This window comes from Podarcis liolepis (assembly GCF_965112155.1).
Source record: "Podarcis liolepis genome assembly, chromosome: 3".
Lineage (NCBI taxonomy): Eukaryota > Metazoa > Chordata > Lepidosauria > Squamata > Lacertidae > Podarcis > Podarcis liolepis.
The window spans coordinates 102,897,071-102,920,480 of NC_139557.1; the positions used below are offsets into that span (position 1 = coordinate 102,897,071).

General features: G+C 39.5%; 1 protein-coding gene across 1 annotated transcript in view; it reads right to left on the minus strand.

Moving 5' to 3' along the window:
- Positions 1 to 23,410, minus strand: part of LRPPRC (leucine rich pentatricopeptide repeat containing) — a 115,709-nt gene that overhangs the window by 48,487 nt on the left and 43,812 nt on the right. The window contains exons 15-24 of the mRNA XM_083494107.1: positions 23,334 to 23,361; positions 20,709 to 20,766; positions 19,439 to 19,545; positions 19,150 to 19,227; positions 18,775 to 18,828; positions 17,913 to 18,026; positions 15,575 to 15,705; positions 13,437 to 13,522; positions 11,702 to 11,909; positions 272 to 396 (exon numbers count right to left, since the gene is read on the minus strand). Coding sequence (XP_083350233.1) covers positions 272 to 396; positions 11,702 to 11,909; positions 13,437 to 13,522; positions 15,575 to 15,705; positions 17,913 to 18,026; positions 18,775 to 18,828; positions 19,150 to 19,227; positions 19,439 to 19,545; positions 20,709 to 20,766; positions 23,334 to 23,361 — 989 coding nt within the window. The remainder of the gene's footprint in view (positions 1 to 271; positions 397 to 11,701; positions 11,910 to 13,436; positions 13,523 to 15,574; positions 15,706 to 17,912; positions 18,027 to 18,774; positions 18,829 to 19,149; positions 19,228 to 19,438; positions 19,546 to 20,708; positions 20,767 to 23,333; positions 23,362 to 23,410) is intronic.

Sequence of the window (23,410 nt, forward strand, 5' to 3'; positions counted from 1 at the left end):
AATTTAAATCATACTGAGTAGACCTATTGGAATCAATGGATTTAAGTTTCTTTTCTGAGGTCCTCGAGATATTATTGGTATCTCTGGTGCCCCCAAAAACTTTTAAATAATTCTTCTTGATCACAGGACATGGTTTGAACATGTGATTCCAAACATTACTGCTGTGACCCTCAGTAATAAATGGCTAAAACTGGTTGGGTTAAGGTGTCCCCGTACCATAATGCAGGGCAAGAACAGAAGGAAATCCCAATCCATAATAGCAGCAACCAACCTTTCTGCAACAGTTCGGTGTTTCCTTTCTGTATTAATCTGCTCAGGACATCGTGAAGTCTAGGAAAGCTGCCATACTTCCTATAGCAGTCAAACACAGCTTCCATGGCTGCTTCTATGTCATCCCTTAAAAGAAAATCCACAACATGTTGTTAATAATAATAATAATAATAATAATAATAATAATAATAATAATAATATCCCGCCCTCCCCAGCCAAAGCTGGACTCAGAGCGGCTAACAACAGTAAAAATAGCACAGTTTACATAAAATCACAATTAACTGAAATACATTCTAAAATCAATTCAGAATCAAATTCATGGCAACCATTGGGCTAGAGTTCTGTGAGGATTACCAAAGGAGGGGGCCAGACTGTGCCGTGGCCAAAGGCCTGGTGGAACAGCTCCGTCTTGCAGGCTCTGCGGAAAGATGTCAAATCCCGCAGGGATTTTAGATGGAAGAAAAAGAACAACGTCTACACCAAACCTCAGAAACAGTCACCTATCGTCCAAAAAAGGATCAAGGAGATAAAATGCATCCAATTCATTTCCTAACACTTCACCAGGAACCTCAAAAAGAGACTTATTTTGACTTTTGTCGAAATTATTATAATCCAATTTTCATTAACTGACGGATCAAAAGAATGGTTCTCATATCTAGATGGCCCTACTTTATTATACGGGAAGTTCTTTGAAGCAAATATGAAGAAAGATCTAATCTGAATGGTAACGGGGCCCACAGAAGCTGGGTGCATTTTTTTAATGAACTCTGCTAACACTGAGTGTGAGCCCCTCTCATTCAACAACAACAACATTGGTCTAGCCTATGTGTTTAAGAAAGCTGTTTATAAAACATTTTGATTATATACTATGCGCAGTGAGTTTTGACGATACTGAAAATTAAAAAGTATATTAGAAGCACAATTCAGTTTCTTCAGAAAAAGCTTATTTTAGCATTTTGAACTTGCGTTATATTGTGTTATGCCATCACATAACCAATACAACAAATTATGTGATTTTTTTTAAAAAAGAAAAGTCCATTCCACAACTATTTTCAGAAGGTATTCTAATTCTGAAAAATATTATGAAATTAAATACAAATTTAGAAGCGATTTTACTGCATTCCATACGAAACTGTAAAAAAATGAGCGGCGCTTGATGGATCGCTACCTTAACCCCTTTACTGAGCCCTGTTTACAGCGCATCTTCTGGCACCCCACAGAGTCATTTGAATTATTGTCATTTGGGGTGAAGACTAAATTACAGGTTAATTTCAAAACTGCAAGTGGATGATGCCGGCTAGATTACTGTCATACAAAAGAAATACTATGGTAGCTACCACAGATGGGTATAAAGCTTTATATAATCAGTGTTTTCTTCTGCTCTGGTTGCAAGTTCAGTTAACACCCATAGAAACAGCTTGAGAACTCCCAATAATTCCACCTAGGGTGCAATCAAATTTATACATTCAAGTTCTCAATGTTTATGCTCAGCTTCTGACAGTGACTCTGAAAAGAGCAATGGTACTGCTTCAGCTGCATTCCCACAGCCCCAAATTGACTGTTTAGGTCAAAGGTATCAATAAATGAATGAATAAATTAGAATGCCAATCAAACAGACACATTAATAGTGTTCAGGCTCCAGATATATATTTCTGAAGGTATTTAGCCTGTGTGCGTAAAATAATGAGTCCTGGAAATGAACAGGGGTTAACGTACAAGTAGCCATGAATGTATGTCTAAGCATTTGTAAATGTTTTGCCAATCATAAACTCAATGTTTCACCAAGCGTTATGCGAACGCTACAATACAGTGGTACCTCGGGTTAAGTACTTAATTCGTTCTGGAGGTCTGTTCTTAACCTGAAGCTGTTCTTAACCTGAAGCACCACTTTAGCTAATGGGGCCTCCTGCCGCCGCCGCTCGATTTCTGTTCTCATCCTGAAGCAAAGTTCTTAACCCAAGGTACTATTTCTGGGTTAGCGGAATCTGTAACCTGAAGCGTCTGTAACCTGAAGCGTCTGTAACCCGAGGTACCACTGTACTACCACGGCTTCTGATGTCTGGTTTCAAGAGACTGCAAAACGCTAGTTCCATATCATCCAAGTGTAAGAAGCCAATTATTTTTACATAATGCAAAGTAAATTCAAGGGTGTGGATCAAAACTACCATGTGTGCTTGTGAGGCGTTGATGCCACCCTTCTGACTACAACCGCTCCTGATGAGGGGACCCACCAAAAGGACCTCATGCAACACCAGGGGCTTCAACCAGGGCTGTGGGAAAACTGACAGAATTGGCGGTGCCCCTGTGGACAAGCAAAACTGCATGGGCCAATCACATTTGTTTGCAGCATACCTATAGAATGCAGCTATTACATATAAATTAGACAGGATCTTACAGGTCAGGCAATCTACCAAGAGGTTCCCTTGTTCAAAGTTCCACCCAAATGTGTGATATGATGCAGAAGATTCCTTCCAGAAGGCTTGCAAAGGAACACTTCCTACTAGACTACCTTTGGCCTATCAAATGAAGGTAGCTAAGCTAACGTTTGAAGCACAGAAACAGTGGTACCTCGGTTTTTGAACATCTCTGTTGATGAACGTTTCGGTTTTTGAACGTGTAAACTTGGAAGTAAATGCTTCGGTTTCCAAACAAGCCTTGGAAGTCGAACATGCCACACGGCTTCAGTATTGAGTTTTTGAACGTTTCGGAACTCGAATGGTGTTCCAGAATGGATTACGTTCAAAAACTGAGGTATCACTGTATATCTGATCTAAAAAGCTATCTTTAAGGTTCTATTTGATGTGAACTATTATCAGATTACATTTACTTTAAAAACACAGAATTAGAGCAAGCAGCTAATAAATTCAAATACAAAACTGAGCAATTCACTAGACAATTGAGCTATTTCATCTATACTCATCTTGCTGTTCAATGTGGGCTTTAGAACACATGGCACTTTGCTGTTCTATGTAAATGGAATAGTGAAATCGTATTAAAAAGGAAATACTATCCCATTCCATTCTAACTTGCATGTCAGCTGCAATCATGTGCATTAGTCTCAACACTCACATGATGTCATGACAGTCTTGACACAGCAAAACACAACTTAATTTGGATTTCTGTGACGTAGAAGGAATTTTATCCAGAAGTGCCTGTGGACAGTGGTCTTTCCCAACATGCACTGCCTTTAACATAGATAAGAGATGAAGGAGGAAGTTGGAAGAGTGACCGTCTTTCCCATTTCCTCTTTCCCTTTATGAACTTTTCAAGGATCAGGTTAATTCTACTGGATCCTAATTTTACCCAGATCCCTTGACAAAGCAAAGTATGTAACATGTGCTTATTTTCTTCCATCTTGGGTTGGTGTGGGGGAAGAGGGCGAGAAGTAACCAGAGTGGTAGTACCTAAGGCACTCACTCAAAAATCAAAATGTGTCCACAGGCTTAGATAGGTTGATAAACCCTGGTCCAATCCTATGCAGGCATGTACAGGAATAAATCTCATACTGCTAAATGGGTCTTATGCCCAGGTATGTGTGCTTAGGATAGCAGACCAAAACATTTTGCTTCAAATAAGAGTAAGGCACAAGGTAACTATTCCAATCTTGCAAGGAGCCAATATGTGATTGCTCACAAAACTAGCTCAGATCTCAAACTGATTGAACAATAAATTATGTGTGGCCCTGAAGGGCAAGAAAAGGTAAAAAAATACAACAAATCTTCTTGCTTAAAGGGTGCCACTTTCTCAACCTTACCTTCTTTACTTGATATAAACAACTTTTCCAGACCTAGAAGCCTGCTTGATAAAAAAAAAAATACTCTAAATATTGATTTTAATTGGAATGAAGTGCTTCAGTGTTCTGCATAAAGTGTTAGTGAAGTGGCAATTTACCTAAGGGGTTTACTGATTGAAAAGCTCTCAAACCTGAAATCGCTAGAGAGGAAGAAATAAAAAAGGGGAGGGAGAAAGAGGGGAAAAAGGGACTCTGGGAAAGAAAACCACAGAGAATGCCTCAAAAACAAACCCCTCTGCAAATCTGAAGCATATGTTAGTGTGGAAGGAAATCAATTCAGTAAGGTACAATCAGCTTAAAAAAATATTCTGTTAAGAGAACGGGGCTCTTGAAAGAGCGAAATGCCCCCCCCCTTTCCGTTCATCAGCTATAACGAGGAATTTTCAAGGAGACTGGTGTTGCAATTACAACTAATCCTCCCCAAAAAATTAACTGTGTTGAAGGCTTTGTAATTTCCCTAGGTACAATTTAGCTGTCACTTACTTTAAAATTTACTCAAACATGCGTTCCGAACAGCACTAACTTCACATGTCAAGTGCTTTCCAGCCAATTGAGTCTAAACTGGAAGTCGGTGTTAAACAACTGAATGATTAGACAAGATAGCTCATTTCCCTGCTCTTTTGTTCAGAATAAAATGCCACATTTACATTATCAGGCTCAACAGGATTTTCTGACAGAGGGAGAGAGAGAGGGGAAAAAAACCTCTGGTGAACACTGTCCGTACTAAACACATGAAGCCTGTCATTTACCAATCATCCTTCAAAAAGCAATAGCAATGAATGTAACTTAATTACGACCCAATGATCCTTGACAAAAAAAATCATCTTATCACTGTCCTGTTCTCCTAGGGCAAATGAACCATTTCTGTCCTTTGGCACTGATGATGCAAAATTTCTAATTGCAATAATGGAGTAAGAGAGACAAACCTTTGCTTCACTCAAAAAAAAAAGTGTGTTTTAAAGAGGAAGAAAACAATCTAGAAATGATGTGGACGTTTGAAATAAAGATGCAAAAAAGCTGCTGGGGGAGGGCATTCAGAAAAAGCAGCGATTTTTAACAGACTGATAGGAGAAATCAACAAATTAATAAAACAAATTGCCATAATTTTTAATGAATAGCTATATTTAAACTTAGACAAGGGCTACAGAGACACAACACGTCTTAGAAAGGGGACTGCTAAAATTTTACGTCCATGGATTGCAGTGTATATGAATCCATAAGTCTCTTCAATGGACAGCAGGAGTTGTGATTTAGTCAGTAACCCATTGAGAACTTAAATTCCATTTCTAAGTCAAACTTCACCCGGTTAAATCAGTTGTTTTCACTTGTCTGAACTACAAGCAAGTTTAACATTTTGTCAGTGAGGAGGCTTTTCTCATTTTGTGCCTCAGAAAAAGATTTCTTAAATGGCTGAACTCAAATTATTCACTGTGCTTCAGGCCATGTCTTTCAATGACGTTTTGGGCAATGACTGTAAAAAAATTCACCTATGCATTCACGTTGCTATCTTCTGTTATCTTTCTCAGTTGGTTTCATTTGCCCTCCGAAACATTATCATGTAGCCAAACCCGATGTGCTTTTCAGCATAATCTTATTTTTATATCCAGTGCTTTTTTTCTATAAAAATAGGCGCCGATACTCACCATGAAGTTCTTACAGTAAGTGCCACACTTTTTAACAACAAAAAGAGGTGCCAGTACTGTGTACCCTTCAGTACTCCCTGAAAAAGAAGCACTGTTTGTATCAGTGTTTCCCAAACTTGGGTCTCCAGCTGTTTTTCGACTACAACTCCCATCATCCCTAGGTCAGGGATGATGGGAGGTCAGGGATGATGGGAATCATAGTCCAAAAGCAGCTGGAGACCCAAGTTTGGGAAACTCTGCTTTATATGATCACCCACTGGCTGGGATCACTCATGTGACTGATCCAGGAAGAGTTTGCCCTCAGCGACACCATCTTGTAGCTAAATCTGATTCTGTTATCTCTCAGCGACATTACCATGTAGTCAAATCTGATTTGCTACTGAGCATACAACTTACTACATGATCCTCAATTAGTTAGGATTTAGGAGGGGCGGGAATTTATACTAGAAACAAAACAAGCAGACCTATAAACTGTGGCCCTCCAGATGTTGTTGAACTTCCATCAGCCAAAGCCAGTAGGGGCAATGGTTGAGGAATGATGGGAGATTTAGTACAACAGCATATTGAGGTTCTTTCTCTGTATCAGAAAAAGAATCACACATTAGAAAGGGCGAAAAGTGGGTATTCTTATACAAGGTTTTCATGAAAAGTTTCTAATGGAATAATTCTCTGAAAACACCATATTTGGCACTTTAAATTAGAAATGGGAATGTTTGACAGTGCCCTGTTTTTCTACCAAATAATGATTTTGTTTCAGTAGGTCTGATCCAACGACGAGAGCTTAAATGCAAGGAAAATGTGCCCATAATAACTCTTTCCACCTTTTATTGTATTCAGCCGCGTAACACCTTATTATAAATAATAACTGGGTGGTGTTTTTTTAAGTCTGTAACAATTAAAACTCCCATACAACACTTTTTGAAGTCCAAGTATCGAAGGAGAAGTTGTTGCACAAAGGTTTAGATTCCTAATGCTGAGATAAAATGGCCTCAAGCCCAACAATGAAAGGCATGCTATTAGCAGTATGCTGAAAGAATAATACTTGAAATGTCTAAAAAGTTAATGCTGAGTAAATAGTACTACTTCCAATCTGAAGAACAACAGCAATTCTATAAAGAGCCATTATGAAAAGACAAGCAAAATGCTTTTCATTATGACAAATGTGATATCATATTGTGGAGATCCTGGAGGATCCAAAATCTCCAGTTGCCCTCCCTGGTCCTGGGTAACTGGGGATAAGCTACCTGCAGTTTCCAAAACCCTCAGGGCAACTTACAAAAATAGAAAGAAGAAAAAAAGAATATAATCAAGCAAGCCTGTGTTCTGGGGACACCCAGATTCTCTCTCTCTCTTCATCCCTGACTCTCAGCCTATGGGATTTTGCAGGGTTCCATATTGTCACCCACACTGTTTTGTATGTATATGAAGCCCCTGAGGAAAGTCATCTATGGATTAGTGGCATCAATATGCAGATGACATTTCTCTCTCTATGTATATACCCATAATATGGGTGGTCAAGAGTTCTGTAGAGTTTCTAACATTTTCTGCCGTGTATAATGTTTTAGAAATAGTTATAAATGTCATTGTTGCGTTTTATGGGCTTGACAGACAAAGCGCATGTAAAAATAAAACCAATAGACATTTTCCTACTTGTAATAAAGCAAAGTTTAGCTGCAAGTGAACCATGATAGCGTGTTTTGTTTGTCCCACAGAAATCTGTGGGAGCCGCTGAGTCTCCCCCCTATCTCCACAGCTCTACCCCATTTTGAGAACCAAAAATTGGCACGTGTAATATACATGACTATCAAAATGCCATGTTAAAGAGGAAAAAATTGGGAGAGAATGTATACCACAGGAACCAGGGGTGTGTGAGAGAGACCTTATTTTCCCATATGGTTCTTGCTGGTGGGGGTGAGGCCTGCTCATAAGATGACTGCGAGACAGGCTTACTCCCCACTGCAACTTCATCCTAGTACGGTTTTCATTTTTTCCCCTGGGAGTAAATGACTGTCATCCATTTCCACCCCCTTGTGGCAAGATCTAAGACTGCAGGCAAGAATGTGACAAATCTGATGCTCTAACCACATTTGGCCATACATTCACCACACAAAGATCAGGAGTAGAATATTTGTGGCAACTTTCTAATATAAAAAAATGACCAGCATAACTGGGAATTGTTAGCTTGTAAAGCAATCTATGGCACCCTGAGAGTATTTAAAAACGAAATCCTATTTCAATATGTTAACAAACTGCAATTTATATTTTCTAGTCATAGACTTGCCAGAAGAGCTCTTCAAAATTGTTGTCCATATTATTGCTGAGGAAACTAGTGCCAGCAGAGGACTATCATCCAACCAATTCTGCAAGCAACCCACATAATACCTGGAGTATTTAATTCTACTGCCTTCAAGGGATCAAATCTCCAAACTCCATCTAAATTGCGTTTGCTCTTAGATCCTGTTGAACTACTTTAGGCATCCCATTCAAATTACATTCCACTAAAGGGTCCCACTGACTGACATTGCATTAACTTCCAAGCTAGCATTGCTAGGATCATAGTCTCAGGGAGTATAAACAGAAGTTTTAAAAAACAGTGGCACAATCACATAAAAAATACAGCAAAATTGAAACATTCTATTTTGGCAAGGGGAGATCACTACTTCTTGCAGAACACTATACTATTTGACACTTCCACAGAATTGTTTTGGGTGGCGATACCAGGGCCCAAGAGTAATTTTATGCTGGGGATGTGCTACTGTCCACTTGATGAAAATTCTCAAGAGATCTTGAGGAGAAGAATAAAATCAAGGAAGCCTCTACAATAGGAAATGTTGTAATGGGTAACTTAAAGCACCTTCACACAAACCAGCTACATATTTGCTGGTTTGGACAAAGACGTAAAAGGTCAATATACCATTTAGGACTATATCCTAGAACAGTTGGTCATCGAACCGACCAGAGATCCAGCAAACCTGGATCTAATCTTGAGGAGCACAAAGAACCTGAGTTGAGATGTAAGTGCTGTCAAGCCTATTGGGATAAGTGACCATAGTGCTGATAAACTAAATTTAAATTTAAATGGACAATTGCCAAGAAAACTGCTCTGACTCTCACTGGATGAAGAACTCAAACTTGGACTTTGGTTTATGCCCAAATCTTTAATGCTGAAATAGGTATTGTTGTGTGTTTGTTTTTATTATGTATTCTGTGCTTTTTTCTTGCATTTTTATGCTGTGAACTGCCTTGAGATCTTCAGATAAAGGGTGATATACAAATTTTAATAATCATAATCGTAGGCAAGGCAAGGATTAAAAGCCACAGAAGGTGAATGATAGTGCTAAATGCAAGCTAAGACACTGATCCAACAAGTTACATGCCCCAACTTTCTTTTGATGAGCAAGGTGAGCACAACCTTCAGCATAGCAAATGGCAAGATTTCCAAGACTGGGCGAGCAATCAGGTTGTGCTGTTGTTGGTTAAAATAATGGAATTGTAAAGTTGGAAGGAACCCTGAGGGTCATCAACTAAAGCATCCATGACAGATGGCCATCCAGCCTCTGCTTAAAAACCTCCAATGAAGGAGAGTCCACAATGGCCCGACAGAGTCTGCTCCACAGGGTCAGCAAACTTTTTCAGCAGGGGGCCGGTCCACTGTCCCTGAGGCCTTTATGGGGGACCAGAGTATGTTTTGGGGGGAAAAGAAAAGGAACGAATTCTTATGCCCCACACAAATAACCCAGAGATGCATTTTAAATAAAAGCACACATTCTACTCACATAAAAACACGCTGCTTCCCAGACCGTCTGCGGGCCGGATTTAGAAGGCGATTGGGCTGGATCTGGCCCCCGGGCCTTAGTTTGCCTACTCATGGTCTAAGAGCTCTTACTGTCAAAAAGTTCTTCCTGATGTTTAATCGGAATCTCCTTTCTTGGAAATTGTATCGATTTGTTTGAGTCCCACCCTCCAGAGCCGGAGAAATCAAGCTTGCTCCCTCTTCCATATGTTAGCCCTTTAGATATTTGAAGGTGTCTATCATTTCTCCTCTCAGTCTCTGGTTTTCCTAGCTTTTTGTATCTTTGTTTTAGATCTTGTGATTTATTTGGAAATTGTTCAGTTTGGTTGTGTATTACTTGATGTTTTATTTCTTGTTTATGACTTTTATTATGTTACAGTTATGTATTTTTTCATGTTGTAAGCTGCTTTGAGCATGGTTTGAATGGTTTCTTATCCATTAAACCCATAAAAAGGACAACATCTTACCCCACCGATATACTTAAGTGTGTCTTATAGCCAAGCCCTCCTTTTCACATTAGACTAGTAACATGGGAGCTGCTGCAACCGAACTGTCTCCCATGCAGCATAAAATATCACATACAAAGCAGGGCCCTCTGACACCTCGGTTTTTACTGTTAATATGTTATTTGGTTCCCTTTTGATCCTTACAGTATATTGGAGAGAAATACCTAGCACGAGAGCAAGTGAAACCAACTCACCGCATTCAGGATTCAATTTACACCATTTAACTCCTGAATTAAATTTAGACAGGGACTAGCCATTTCCTGAAATCTGCAAGAATCATAGTTGTACTCCTAATTAAGAATGCTACCCTACCAAGTTTAAGCCAAAAGTTCTTGGTGTTGGGTTTCGATTTTTTGGGAGTGACTTAACAACATTTGTTTTGTGGTCCACCTGATTCTAGACATCACTGGGATCCTAAGGATGTAATTCTACACAAGTTTACGGGGAACAAGTCCAACTCAAGAGCTTGTTGCTGAGTAGACAAGGCGCAGGACTGCACCATAAAGGGCAGGGATACTGTAGTGCCCACAAACCTGAAAATAATGTGCATTCAGCTGCTACATACAGGCTGAGGCTATACCAGCACAGGCTCTCTGCATTGCACTACACTGCACTGCCACTAGCTCCTGGATTATTCCATGAGAAGATCTGTTATGGGCTCAGAGAGCTTCATTCCTAGATGCAGTCTAGAAAGCAACCTGACTAGAGGCGCCTAACACCTGGCAATCACTGCTGATGCCCAACAGATTCTTGAGCAGCTTTCTGCTCTTTGACTCCCAACTCCCATGAGTACCAACCAGCATGGCCAACTGTCAGGGATGAGGGTGCTGTAATTAGCAACACCTGGAAAGCAGCAAAATGGGGGAGGCTGATTTAGGAAGGTAACTGATTTAAGTCTGCCTGCTTCTGCTCAATTCTGGAAATGTGTTCCAATTTTGCCGGACTTGCCCCAGAAGAGAACAAATTGCATTTGCCCATTAAGCTTTTGCCCTACTCTTGAAATACATTTGTTTTTGACAATAAAATAATCAGGTTCAGAACTAAGGAAGGAAGGAAGGACAGGAAAAGGTGTTACGGAGTACAATAGATTCCGGCGTATTAGGCAACTGGGCGTATAATTAGATCCCCAACTTTTGCTGTTCAATTTTAGAGTTATAGAGTTTGAGTGCCGCCAGGGGCAGAGAGCGCACCCCTCTGCTGCCTCTGCCACTGCAGCAGCCCGAGGCGAAGCGTTTGGCGGGCAGGTGGGCGAGCACTGCGCTCGGAAAGACTTTCTGCGTCCCCTTCTGTGGGGAGGGAGGAGGAGCGACGGCAGAAGGGGCGCCTCTGCTCACCAGCTCCCCCTCCTCCTTCCCAATGCATATACCCGGTGTATAAGACGACCCCCGATTTTTGGGGTGATTTTCCAGGGATAAAAAGTCGTCTTGTATGCCGGAACATACGGTACTAGAACTGTGCTCCAAATACAGCATATTAGGAGTGTATGACAGGAACCATGGTCCATGATACCACAAAGCAGACCGGTTGCTCGATGACCAACTACACCCCCCCAAAAAACAACAACAGCTGTCTGATACATCCCCATCCAGAGGACAAGAGTGGACCACTTCCAGTGGATCAGAGCAACTTTTAATTGTGAGCATAAAAGCCAAAGTATAATTGTTTTTTTAGTTAGATCCAGACTGCAACAACTTACTTTTCAAGGTGGACACCAACGAGGGGAGAACACAGGTTTCCAGTAGGCTTTGCTAGACCCAGGGACACAATGGTCTCGAGTAGCCGATTCACCACTTCAACGTCGTGACGCATGGCAGCGCCATTAATAATGTGGAAAAAGGATGTAGCTGATATAGATTGAATAGGGACATCCTTCTCTTTCATCTCCTTTAAAATGTTAATAGCATCTACAATGAACCACCACAAAAGACCCTTAGGTAATTTCATGTACAGAGAAAACAAACTGCTATTAAAACAGCATTTCAAAAAACCAGCAGGAATGTAAATTCTGGTGTATAATGCCAATTTCAAGTTAATTACTACTTGCATTTCTAAACGAGACTACAATTATGAATCCACAATAGCATGGTTTTATCATTTTGCTGCAACTTTGACTACAAATTACAGATAGGAACTGTGTGCCCACTCTGCACTACGTAACCCTGTAGAGTCTGCCCTATAGCAACAAGATCCTACTAAATGGATGCTTTTATCGTTCAGTGCTAACATCTGCTAAATCACACCATTGTTTCTTCAGCAGATGGCTTGTCACGAGGCCAGATAATAAAGATGTGTTTACACTGTATATACAGCCAGACTAATGGTCTGATACCGATAGGGCCTGTTTGCTGTGTCGATACTAATTAGCCAAGGAGAGCCAATGAAAGCTTTCTAAGAGAGTGCATGTTAAAACATTAGGTTCATTAAGCTTCATTAAGAAGGCAGAAACAAACATTTTGGTATATGGAATAAGTGCATTTTTTTTTGGTAATGTTCTTAATTATTGCACAGGCAAAATGTTTTGACCACTTTACATAAAAGCAGGGCTCATCTTTTGAAACTGCCTGCTGCATGCAGAGCGCTGTGTGCTTCAGAAAATCAACACAATGCCACCTTTTAATTGCACAGGTAGCCACAATCTGGTTTTATCATGTTTTGGGGTGAAATCTCACTCTAACAAACAATCCAAATCTATTATGACACCCTTTCAATTAAAGGAATTGGAAATAAATTTTCTGTTTAATAGAACAAATACCAATTATAGTTGGTTAGTCAGAAACAGACTGTTTTTTCCAACCTCTAATTAATGGTGGTGATAGCCTAGTTTATAAACTTTATCGATTACTAAATACATACCGTTTACACCCAAATGCATTAAATACATTTACAATTAAAGATCTGATTAATTTAACAATATTCTTCAGTTGTTGGTTATAAAATGTTACATTAATAATATATAAAAGGCAAATTTAAGATCTTAATATTATAATACATTTATTAAAAAGTTAGAGGGTGGCTTTTTTTCCTGAAGTGCTTAGACCCTTTACAAGGAGGTTATGTTTATAGGCTTTATGCTAAGACTTCAGACCTTCTTAAGCAAAAACAAAGCCATTAGTCTAGGCACATACGCAATTTGTGCCATAAGTCATGATCTTCAAACTCAATCCAAACAGCAATGCTAATAAAAACTAGCTGCAGAAATGCAAAAAGCACTGAGCTGTGCAAATGTAAATGACAAGCTTGCCAATCCATTAAAACTAATGGCCTGCACTGTCCAAGTATCTCTGGTTGAATTCACATGCAAATTTGTATGCAAAATGTTCAAGCACTTTGCAGGACATGATATACCATTAATATCAACTCATATTTTTATTCTGGTGGCAAGATACCTTCATTATATAGCAAAAATATACACTGAAAGAAAGAGCACTTACCTTCTACTCTGCCATATTTGCTCAAAACTTTCACCAAGGCTAAGCACTTGCCCGCATCAAGAGCAATAGAGGAATCTTTACGAGAACTGGGGTATATAAAAAAAAACTGCATCAACTCCATTTGTGCCAGAATATAATAATCTCACAGCGCAATCATGTAGATGTTTACTTAGAAATCAACCCCACTGTGTGCAATGGGTCTTACTCCTGAGTAATTCAGTGTGCAATTAGGAAGTAAATTTCTTTCTGATATATCATGGAGGCATTGGCGCTATGAAAGGACGCACTGCTTTTTGAAGACATTGGGTTGGAACCACGGTTACATGAGTGGAAGGCCTGGAATGTGGTGTGGGAGCCTGCAATGGGAAGAGGGTATCTGAGAAAATCAGGAGTTCCCCTTTCATGAGCAGAGCTCCAAAAACATCCAAAGACTTATTTATTCTCTCATTTATTCATTTAAAATGTTTTGCAGGATTTCCGGGTCTCAATCAAATAGGTAAACAAAAATATGAAGAAAGTAAATCTAGGGGCTGTTACCATCAACAAAAAATAATCGTTCGATTCAGATTAAGCAATTCTTTATTTTATTATATATATAAATTTTCATAAACTTCCATCTCATAAGAAAAAAATCATGGTGGTGTACAAAATATAATAACAAAATCGTACTTGCATGTTGGTCCCACATGTATGGGATAAGTTAGTCATGTTTGAAGGTAAATCCCATTGATGAAAATGGAAACTAAGGGTACACCATTTAGGCTATAATCCTATGGGCATTTACCCAGAAGTAAGCCTGAAAGGACTGAGCTGATTGTCCAAATCCAAACCAATGTCAACCAGTCTTGAAATTTATTCCAAGGCTACCATTTAATACTGATATCATCATCATCAAACAGACAGACCACAACTTCCTCAGTTCACAAGGAATTATGGAAAGGGACCATTGCTCTTATCTGAAAGATATTTCTACGTGGTGGATTCAACTAGGTTTGGCTTCCTCTACTGCTCAATCAGTAGGAGCAGCCAAACCCAACTGAGTCCATTATACCACCAAGGAAGAAACTAGGTTTCTCCAAAGAAAATTACTTATTGGAATCAACTTGCTTTTGGCATAATGCAACATACCTATTCAACTACCCTGTGCATCTTTATAACTCATTACCTTAGTCATAATTATGGTAACAAAAGGATTAAGGGCTGTTTCTGTAGCAGCAGATGTCTTTTTATAATAAACAACGTATGCAGGGTTTTGGAACCTGTTTAAAACTGGGTTTTCAAATAAAGTTTAGGAATGTACGTTCATTTTAGCAACAGGAGAACCCACTGAACCTGCAGAACCCACACGTATATGTGTGAAATAGAAATATAGAAGTTGAGAGAGAGAGAAAAAATTCACACATGACTGGCAATTGGGAAAATGACTGACTTTCCTGCAGCTCACTGTCAGTTGCTAAACTCTCATCAACTGTATATCTGCACTGGTCCAACATCATGCCAAAAGAGCAGAAAGAAGCTCCTAAATATGTGATTGTGATTGTGTGTGTGTGTGTGTGTGTGTGTTTTGTTTTGTTTTCAAATTTACCTTAACAATAAAATTAAAGAAATAAAACTAAAAGACAAGAGGAGGGAAAAAAATGGGGATCTGCAAAGTACTTTGCTGACAAACCAGGCATTACAGGTCTTAGCTGGGAGCTAATTTTCACAACCAAGATATTATCTCTGGAAACAGAGACTTTAAAAGGAAATGTTTGCAGACAGGTATTAGAAGCATAATGTCACTTACAAGTGCTGTAACCCGCTATACTGCAGCTACATTACCCAGCTCAGAAACCAAATCTGAATGCCAAGGTAGCTGCTAAGACCTTATCATAAACTGATTTATTAAAATACAACATAGAGCACCACTAATAAACATGTGTGTTCAGAGTGATTATATAATCTTGACAACTTGTTACAACCAATCTCGAATTTCAGCAAAATATTTTTATCAGGGGAAAAGCTAATTAAAAATGTATGAGGGTTGGGCTGGTTTTTTTTTGTTTCGTTGTTTTTTTAAATATTCAACCTACTTAATTCAATAAGGTCTGTGTATCAGCATAAATCTCTTTGACATCTTTCAGGGCCGGTGTACTTACAGTTCTTCTTTAAGGTTCATTGCCTCCTCTGCATTATCATGTCGACAGCACAAATGTATTAAGGCTGCATAGCCACCAACAGACATGTCCGCTTCGTATTTGGCTTTCACTTCAAGGGCTTTCTGCATATTCTAGGAGGAGCATTAAGGGAAAGATATGAACTAAAAGAGAAAAGTCCGCATGACATTTTGCATTCCAGGACTTTGCTGCGAAACTACATTTATCTATGTATGCATAGCCTACGTGCTGCTTGTTAAAAGCTCACGTGCTTTACATTTGCAAAAATTACAGTTATTTTAGCAAGTGACCTGAACTTGTCCAATCGAAACCTTTTGTTAGAGGAGTGGTTTATATGCTTTAGTGGACATCTTAGGTAGGCACATAATTACTATTATGATTTCTTCCTTGAATATATGTTAGCATTCGTGTTCGGTTGGAAGTTTTATTTTAACTGTGGGCAAAAGCAGGAACGAAGTGTCCAACTTTTAAAACCATATAAGCATTCCCATATCCTTTTTAAGGAAGCTGCTTGGCTATTCCTATTAATACATCTTGAACATATGCTTATGAACAGAGGTCATGCCAAAAGCTTCCCCCGGTCACTCTTCTTATATAGAGTAACAAAATGAAGCGAAACCTCTTCACGGCCTAAATTTCTGCCATTATAGAATGCAAGCTATAAGGTTAACCATATTCCAGTTTGCTGTACAATAATGGGCATTATGGCACAGGCACACAAACGAGAAATTGGACCAGAGTCTTGGAATACACAGCAAATTGCAGACCTACACAAAATATGAACTACAGCTGGATGCCTGCTGATGAAGGCAAGAGCCTCTTTATCTCAGAAAGCTTTTCTCCAGCAGGAAAATGGAATTTCAATCCCCGCATTAACCACCTTGTAATATTTGACTTGCAAATGACTATTGCATGTATCAGTTGCTTGACAATCTAGATGTAAGAGACCAGAGCCATGGCTTGAAAGGACATTTGGCATGTATGATAAACCTATCACAGCTGTTACTATCATTCACTTTGCAGATTACCATTAACAGACCAGAGTAATCCCAAAACATGCCATTCAAGAGGTAACTGAAATGAGTTGACTTTTTTTTTTTTTTTTGCTTTAATTGCTTTTTTGTACTTTGATATGATTTACAAGGGCCAAAATCAGAACCCTTGAAACATTATTCTCCCTTGCTTACCAGCACTAAACCCCCACCTGAAATGAAGCCTAAGTACATGCAATTACATTTGCAACCATTCATCTCTGGTTATCTTTACTTGCCTCTCTCTGTCTCCCTCCCACTTTACATCCCACTGCCTTCACTTAAGATTTCAAACTCCTTGGAGCTAGGATTTGTCTTTTACTTAGTAACCATTTCCAGAGGGGTGGTCATCTTAGCAGGAAAGGGCCTTACAACACCTTAAAGACAAACCAATGTCAGAAACTGAGGAGGTGGTAGTGAGAGGGCAATCTCTGTGGCAGCTCCTAGGTTGTGGCATTTTCTGAACTTAAGACACCTGAGATATGTGTTTTCAGGACCACTGCCCCTATTTTTGTGACTGCAATTTGTATTAACCGTTCTTAATGTTAAATTTAAAATTGCTGAATCCCCACCCTGCGGAATACAGTGGTGCCTCGCAAGACGAAAAGAATCCGTTCTGTGATTCTCTTCGTCTAGCGGTTTTTTCGTCTTGCGAAGCAAGCCCATTGAAGGATTAGCGGATTAGCGCTATTAGCGGCTTTTAGCGGCTTATCTGCTGATCGGATCAGCTGATAAACGGCTTAGCGGCTTAGAAAAAGGGGGGAGGGGAAAAAACCAGCAGGAACTCGCAAGACATTGTCGTCTTGCGAAGCAAGCCCATAGGAAATTCGTTTTGCAAAGCACCTCCAAAACGGAAAACTCTTTCGTCTAGCGAGTTTTCCGTCTTGCGAGGCATTCATCTTGCGGGGCACCACTGTACTGGTGAAAGGCGGGTAATAATTTTAATAAATAACTTCACCATCCTCAATAACAACATGTCTTACGCTTTTGTGGACTAGATCCACCTTCATCAAATGCATGTCATGAAGTGGGCTCTTGTCTATGAAACATATGTCTTAAATGTTAAGATGCCACAAGGCTCCTCCTTGTTCTTTCACTAGGATTACTCTGTATACTACTACTACTACTACTTTATTACTTGTACCCCGCACATCTGACCAGGTTGCCCCAGCCATTCTGGTTCACTGCCACGTACATTGATGGGTGTTCTATAGATAAGAGTCACTGTTGTTTATTCAAACGTAACACTGAATGCTGCAAATTCAACACACAACTCTTTCAAAAGTTACCTCTTCTGCACACAAAGCAAATATAAGCTGCTTCAAAACATCTCCAATAGGCTGGTTCTCAGCTTTCAGTTGTTTCAGTTTCTCCTCCAATTCAGGCACCTGAAGTGCAGGGAACTATGGCAAGAGAATAAGATGTTTACTAAATAAAACATCCCTGAAAACCACTTGAATTAAGAGAGAAAACATTACGACATGTGCAAGCAAGAACGTAAATTCTCTGCAACTGTTCGAGTCATAGCAAAAATGCATGACAGTTCCTTTATATTTTCAGTCTGCCTACACTAGATAGAGAAGGACAACTTAACACCAAATTTGCTGTGGTGCGTCTTCCCTCACTCAGCATGAACATGTGCAATTGCGTTGAGCTTTAAGTGCTTTTACCACAGAACAGTTAAGGCAAATGTTTATGACATGCATTGCCCAGAACCTTAAAGAAAAAAGAAAAAGGTTTCACCATCGAGTGCAGATGCCCCATCCATGTGCCCCACCCTGGTGTGCAAGGACTTCACATGCAAGTGAGGCCAGGAAAAATTTTGCAACTTGCCCTTCCCTGCCCAAAGTGGCAAAAACATAGGCTCATAACCGTCCCTGTGAGCTGCTCTCTTTTCTAAATGGGGAAAGTGAGTCACGGCAGCTGCCTCAGGTGTTCAAGCCTGTTTCTGGGAAGGCCAAATACGCAGACGACATAGTCGAACTAACAGACATATTATGCCTCTACTGTTATTAACACTGAAGCTAATTCCAGGAAAAGGCTGAAACGTCAGCTGCGCAAGAGAATAGATACCTTGGAAGAAAAAATCCTTTTTGTATACAAAAATTATTTGATTACTAACAAATAAACCTAGATAGCCAATCTACTTACTTTTGATAATTCTCCGGGCAACAATGCGTCTTTATCAGTCAAGGGAATTACATCCTAGAAGATAATATATATAGTGTAAGAAAATGTATGAAATATAGGATGAATAGAATTGAACAAGATCCCATTTCAGCGAAGCATGCCGTTAAGCCATAGAAAAGAGTCTCTCTGTCCCCATTTATCCTCATAGTTAGAGCTTTAAAATTCTCTGCCCAAAACACAAATGCTTCCAAATTAAATAAAAAGGAGAAGATCAATATGCTATTTTAAAAACCAGAAACGGTTCCTTTTGAATGTTGTTTCTCTCTAAACAGATCCACGGGGAGTACAGACACATGTTTTATATTGAAAGACAACATTTAATTTACCACTACAGACCTTAATTAATTCAGGAACGTGGCAGCTGTCCAGTAGGTTGCGAATACCTCTAAAGATGTTGGGAGGGATTACTATATTCTGTACCGAGAGGTGGAGAAAATTACACGAGTTTTAAAAACACAACCAAACTGAGATAATTTCTGTTAGACAAATTTCAGACATAATTTAAGTCTCCAGCACTCGCATGTCATTGAGAAGTGGTCTGGTTGTACTTAAAAGCTGCAATTTCAAATCTAATAGATACATGTCAGGCAGGACAGGCATTATGTAGCAAAAAATGAAATGGTACCATCTTCTTCAGCTGATGGAAGTATTGTCTCAACCGCTCCTCCTTGGCCTGTACCTCTGAGTCACTCATGCTGTCAATCAAGCTATAAAGAAAATAGCCAACAGCTTCTGCAGGGGGGAGGAACACAAGAGAAAGCATTCCACTAAAATTACTGACACTGTCATGTTATCAAGATTAATTTATAAGAAATCATTTTGGTGTGAGATGTCACCCTGATGAGAGGCTCTGAAATGGCAACAATGATCACTGAGGCATAGAGATTATGTGGTTTGGGAGCACATATCTAACTGGTGAGTGAAAGGAATATTAATTATTTTCAAACCCGGTGACAGCTTTTCAGTACAGAATCTATCTTCAATCTATTTTTTCTCACTGCTGTGTGACAGAAGCAGTACTGCCCAGGGCCTCTACACCACTCTCCTGCCCACTACCCCAAAATAGTTGCCATAAATATTTTGTCATTTATTCAAAAGGAAATAAAGAGCTTCCTAAAGCATCGCGTACACAGCACTGTATATTTCACATTATTTACCATGCTTTCTGCAGCCTAGCAAGCGAACACGAATACAATAAGGAGTATTAAATGATTTTTAACAACCAGATCCAATAATCCTGTGGAGAGCTACTTATTAGCCAATGAAAATCAAGATTAACAAAAGATGCTACATAGTGAACAGCACTAATTTTCTTTGGCACTCAAGCATAAAATGTATAGGAGCATGAGGAAGAACTAATGAGCTTTTGATAAGACATCTACTAGTGACATGTACTGCATTCTTTTTATTATTTATTAAGAGTGTTCAGCAGGTCTTAAATCACTTTATTCAAGATACTAAGTGGCATTTTGCTCTCTGATATGACAGAAAGCAATTAAAATGTTATTTTAATAGTTTTATGTTTTGTTTTGTTTTAATAGCTTTCTGAAATACAGAAAAACTTGGTTGTAGTTGTAAAGCGTTTATTTAAGGGATCTGCTTATGTTATCAGTGTTGCAAGCCTTTCTGTTTTATTTAACACATGTGCAACTCTATGAATGGAGAACATTTTAATTAAAGAAAGAAAAGGGGGAAACACCCCCCCTTCCAAAAAATCTCACGGATTCCATAAAATATACTGTGATCATCTGGATAAAGATTTTACCCAACATGTTTTCCAAATTTCACTTTCAAAAAGAAGTAATCAGTGTTTATGGTTGTAATCCCTCAAGCCCATCATTACACAGAAGAACGGATTTGTGGATAAGTTACAATCATAGAAATTGAAACTCTACCAGTTGGTCCCGGAGGCGTCTGGCAATAACGTCCATCCTTGTACAAGAGTTCTGTTATCTGGTAAGACAGAATAATCGTACATTGCAGCCGAGAAGAAGAAGCAAGGGCAAATAGTATCTGAAATTGAATTCTACAAATAATAAAGCATCTCTCCACTAAGCTATTATTCTATGCCACATCATAGCAATTCACTCTTTAAAAAGGAAGGCTTTTTGTGTGTGTAAATATGGTATTTAAAATCAACACCAACAGCATGTATGCTGCACACCAAAATGTATATTGGAAGTAGGGGGAAAAAGAAAGTCTTTCAATGATTCTGTTCCTAGTGCCTTAACCCACAATAGGAAGTACTCCTTAAAGCAATCATTAAGCACTGTCACTTTCAGGTGTTAAAATTAAGTGTCTTTATAGTTTCTCAACAGTGTAGCGTTACTTCATTTTTACATATTTGTAAATAATAATAAAAATCTGCATTTTAGATAGTACTTAATGCCGACAACACACCAGCAAAGTAGTCCACTTCTTTAAACAAAGCAAAAAATATATATTAAGGTTTTTTTATTATTATTAATTTATTATTTATACCCCGCCCATCTGGCTGGGTTATAGCCAGCTAAGCTTTACTCAAGAGTAAACCCACTGAAATTAAGGGATCCAAGTTGGGCATGGCCAGTCATTCAACTGGGTCTACTCTGAGTAAGACCAACAATCGATACAACCCTAAGTCTGCAATCTTAAACACATTTACAGGGAAGTAAAGTAAGCCCAGTTGAAAACAGTAAAACTGACCTCCAAGTAAGCAGGAATAGGGCTGCATGGCACACTTGGAACGCAAAACCGAAGGTGGTCACTACATTCAGACTTGGGTTTGATTTTCCTACGGCTAACTTATTTGACAGTTTGGCATGAATGAATTGTGTTTCTTCCCCAATATTAATTAGCTTCCTAAAAACACCTCCCACGTTCTCCTGAAGGGTGTGTCCCTCCCCCTGCCCACAGGAGCAGATTTTGGAGGCACGTGGGAACAGAGGTTAAATTAGTAAAAGCCCCCCCTCCCCAATGGAAATCTCCTAGATAAAAGCCTTCTGCCAGCACAAAGGGCACCAGAGAGCACAACATTCTTTCTGTAGCTCTGACCCACTTCCGAGCTTAGTATAAACTTTGCCTCAGCAAACACCACATCTGGAGCTGTACTAGCAGCCTGATTTGCAAAACTTCATACGGGCAAGAAAACCCAGGTGGTATTTCAAATTTAAACAGAAAGATGTAGATTGTCAAGATGAAGAAGACGGAAAGAGAAGGCTGTTTTGGAAAACAAGCCCCTACTTCTACATCCAAGAGCAATAAATAGAAGAAAAACAACTAAGCTATGCTGTGCCCCGTGTAGTGTTTTGCTGAAACATGGTAGTTAAGCATCGATCCAAAAACTCATTTTAGTGCAATCTTCCTATCACTTCATTATCTTTCAGGGAACTTGCGGCCTTCTAGAAGCTGCCAGACCACAATTACTGCTGGCTAGGCTTGATGGGAACTGTAGTCCACGAACATCAAGGAGCCACAGGTTCCTCACCAACTTTAGGCAGGGTGTAGGAAAATGTTATGCAAGAAGGAGCCTTGGTTATTTTGTAAATGACTTCCTCAATTGTTTGGTTCACTTCCATACTGCTTATTCTCTGAATTTTAAACTGGTGACGTACAGAGATATAAAGCGCTTTGGGTTTTCCCCTCAAGCCTAACTAATAATAATAATAAAATAACAACAACAACAACAACAACAACAACAACAACAACAACAACAACAACAATTTATTTATACTCCGCCCATCTGGCTGAGTCCCCCCAGCCACTCTGGGCGGCTCCCAATCAAGTATTAAAAACAATACAGCGTTAAATATTAAAAACTTCCCTGAACAGGGCTGCCTTCAGATGTCTTTTAAAGATAGGATAGCTACTTATTTCCTTCACATCTGAAGGGAGGGTGTTCCACAGGGTGGGTGCCACTACCGAGAAGGCCCTCTGTCTGGTTCCCTGTAACCTTACTTCTCGCAATGAGGGAACCGCTAGAAGGCCCTCGGCGGTGTATCTCAGTGTCCGGGCTGAATGATGGGGATGGAGACGCTCCTTCAGGTATACAGGACCTGATGGGTTCAGTCTTCTTCCCCACCCCAATCCTCATCTCTTTCGCACATAATTATTAAAATCGCAAGAAGTTACTTGGGCAGAGAGCCCAACTGGGGATCTTCGCATGCAACCCTCTTTGAGCAGAAGGTCCCTGGCCAAGTTACCACTGTCCAGGTTTCTGTCCACCAAGTATTTTTATCAACAAACTTCATCCAAAGCCAAGCATGTCTTAAATCCAATTAGATATGGGGAAGTGAAGGCGGTTTGGAGTCAAGCACGTGCTTAAATCTCCCCACTGAGTTCAAACAGAATTAGCTTTGGTTGAATCATGCCCTAAATTTAAAATGCACTGGACAAGATACAACACTCTCCAAATGAGTTACTGTCCAGACTGTGAGCATGCAACTTCCTGTTACTTATACTTCCATAATATTCTGTAGCCAAAGCATTTTAAAGCAGCTCTACTTTATTTCAGTTTATTTCTTTCAGTTTCACTGTCTTACCTTGCTCCAGAGATTTACATCAAAGGACCTGTAGAGGGCAGCAGAGGATAATTAATCGAAGGTCAGAAATATTTGTT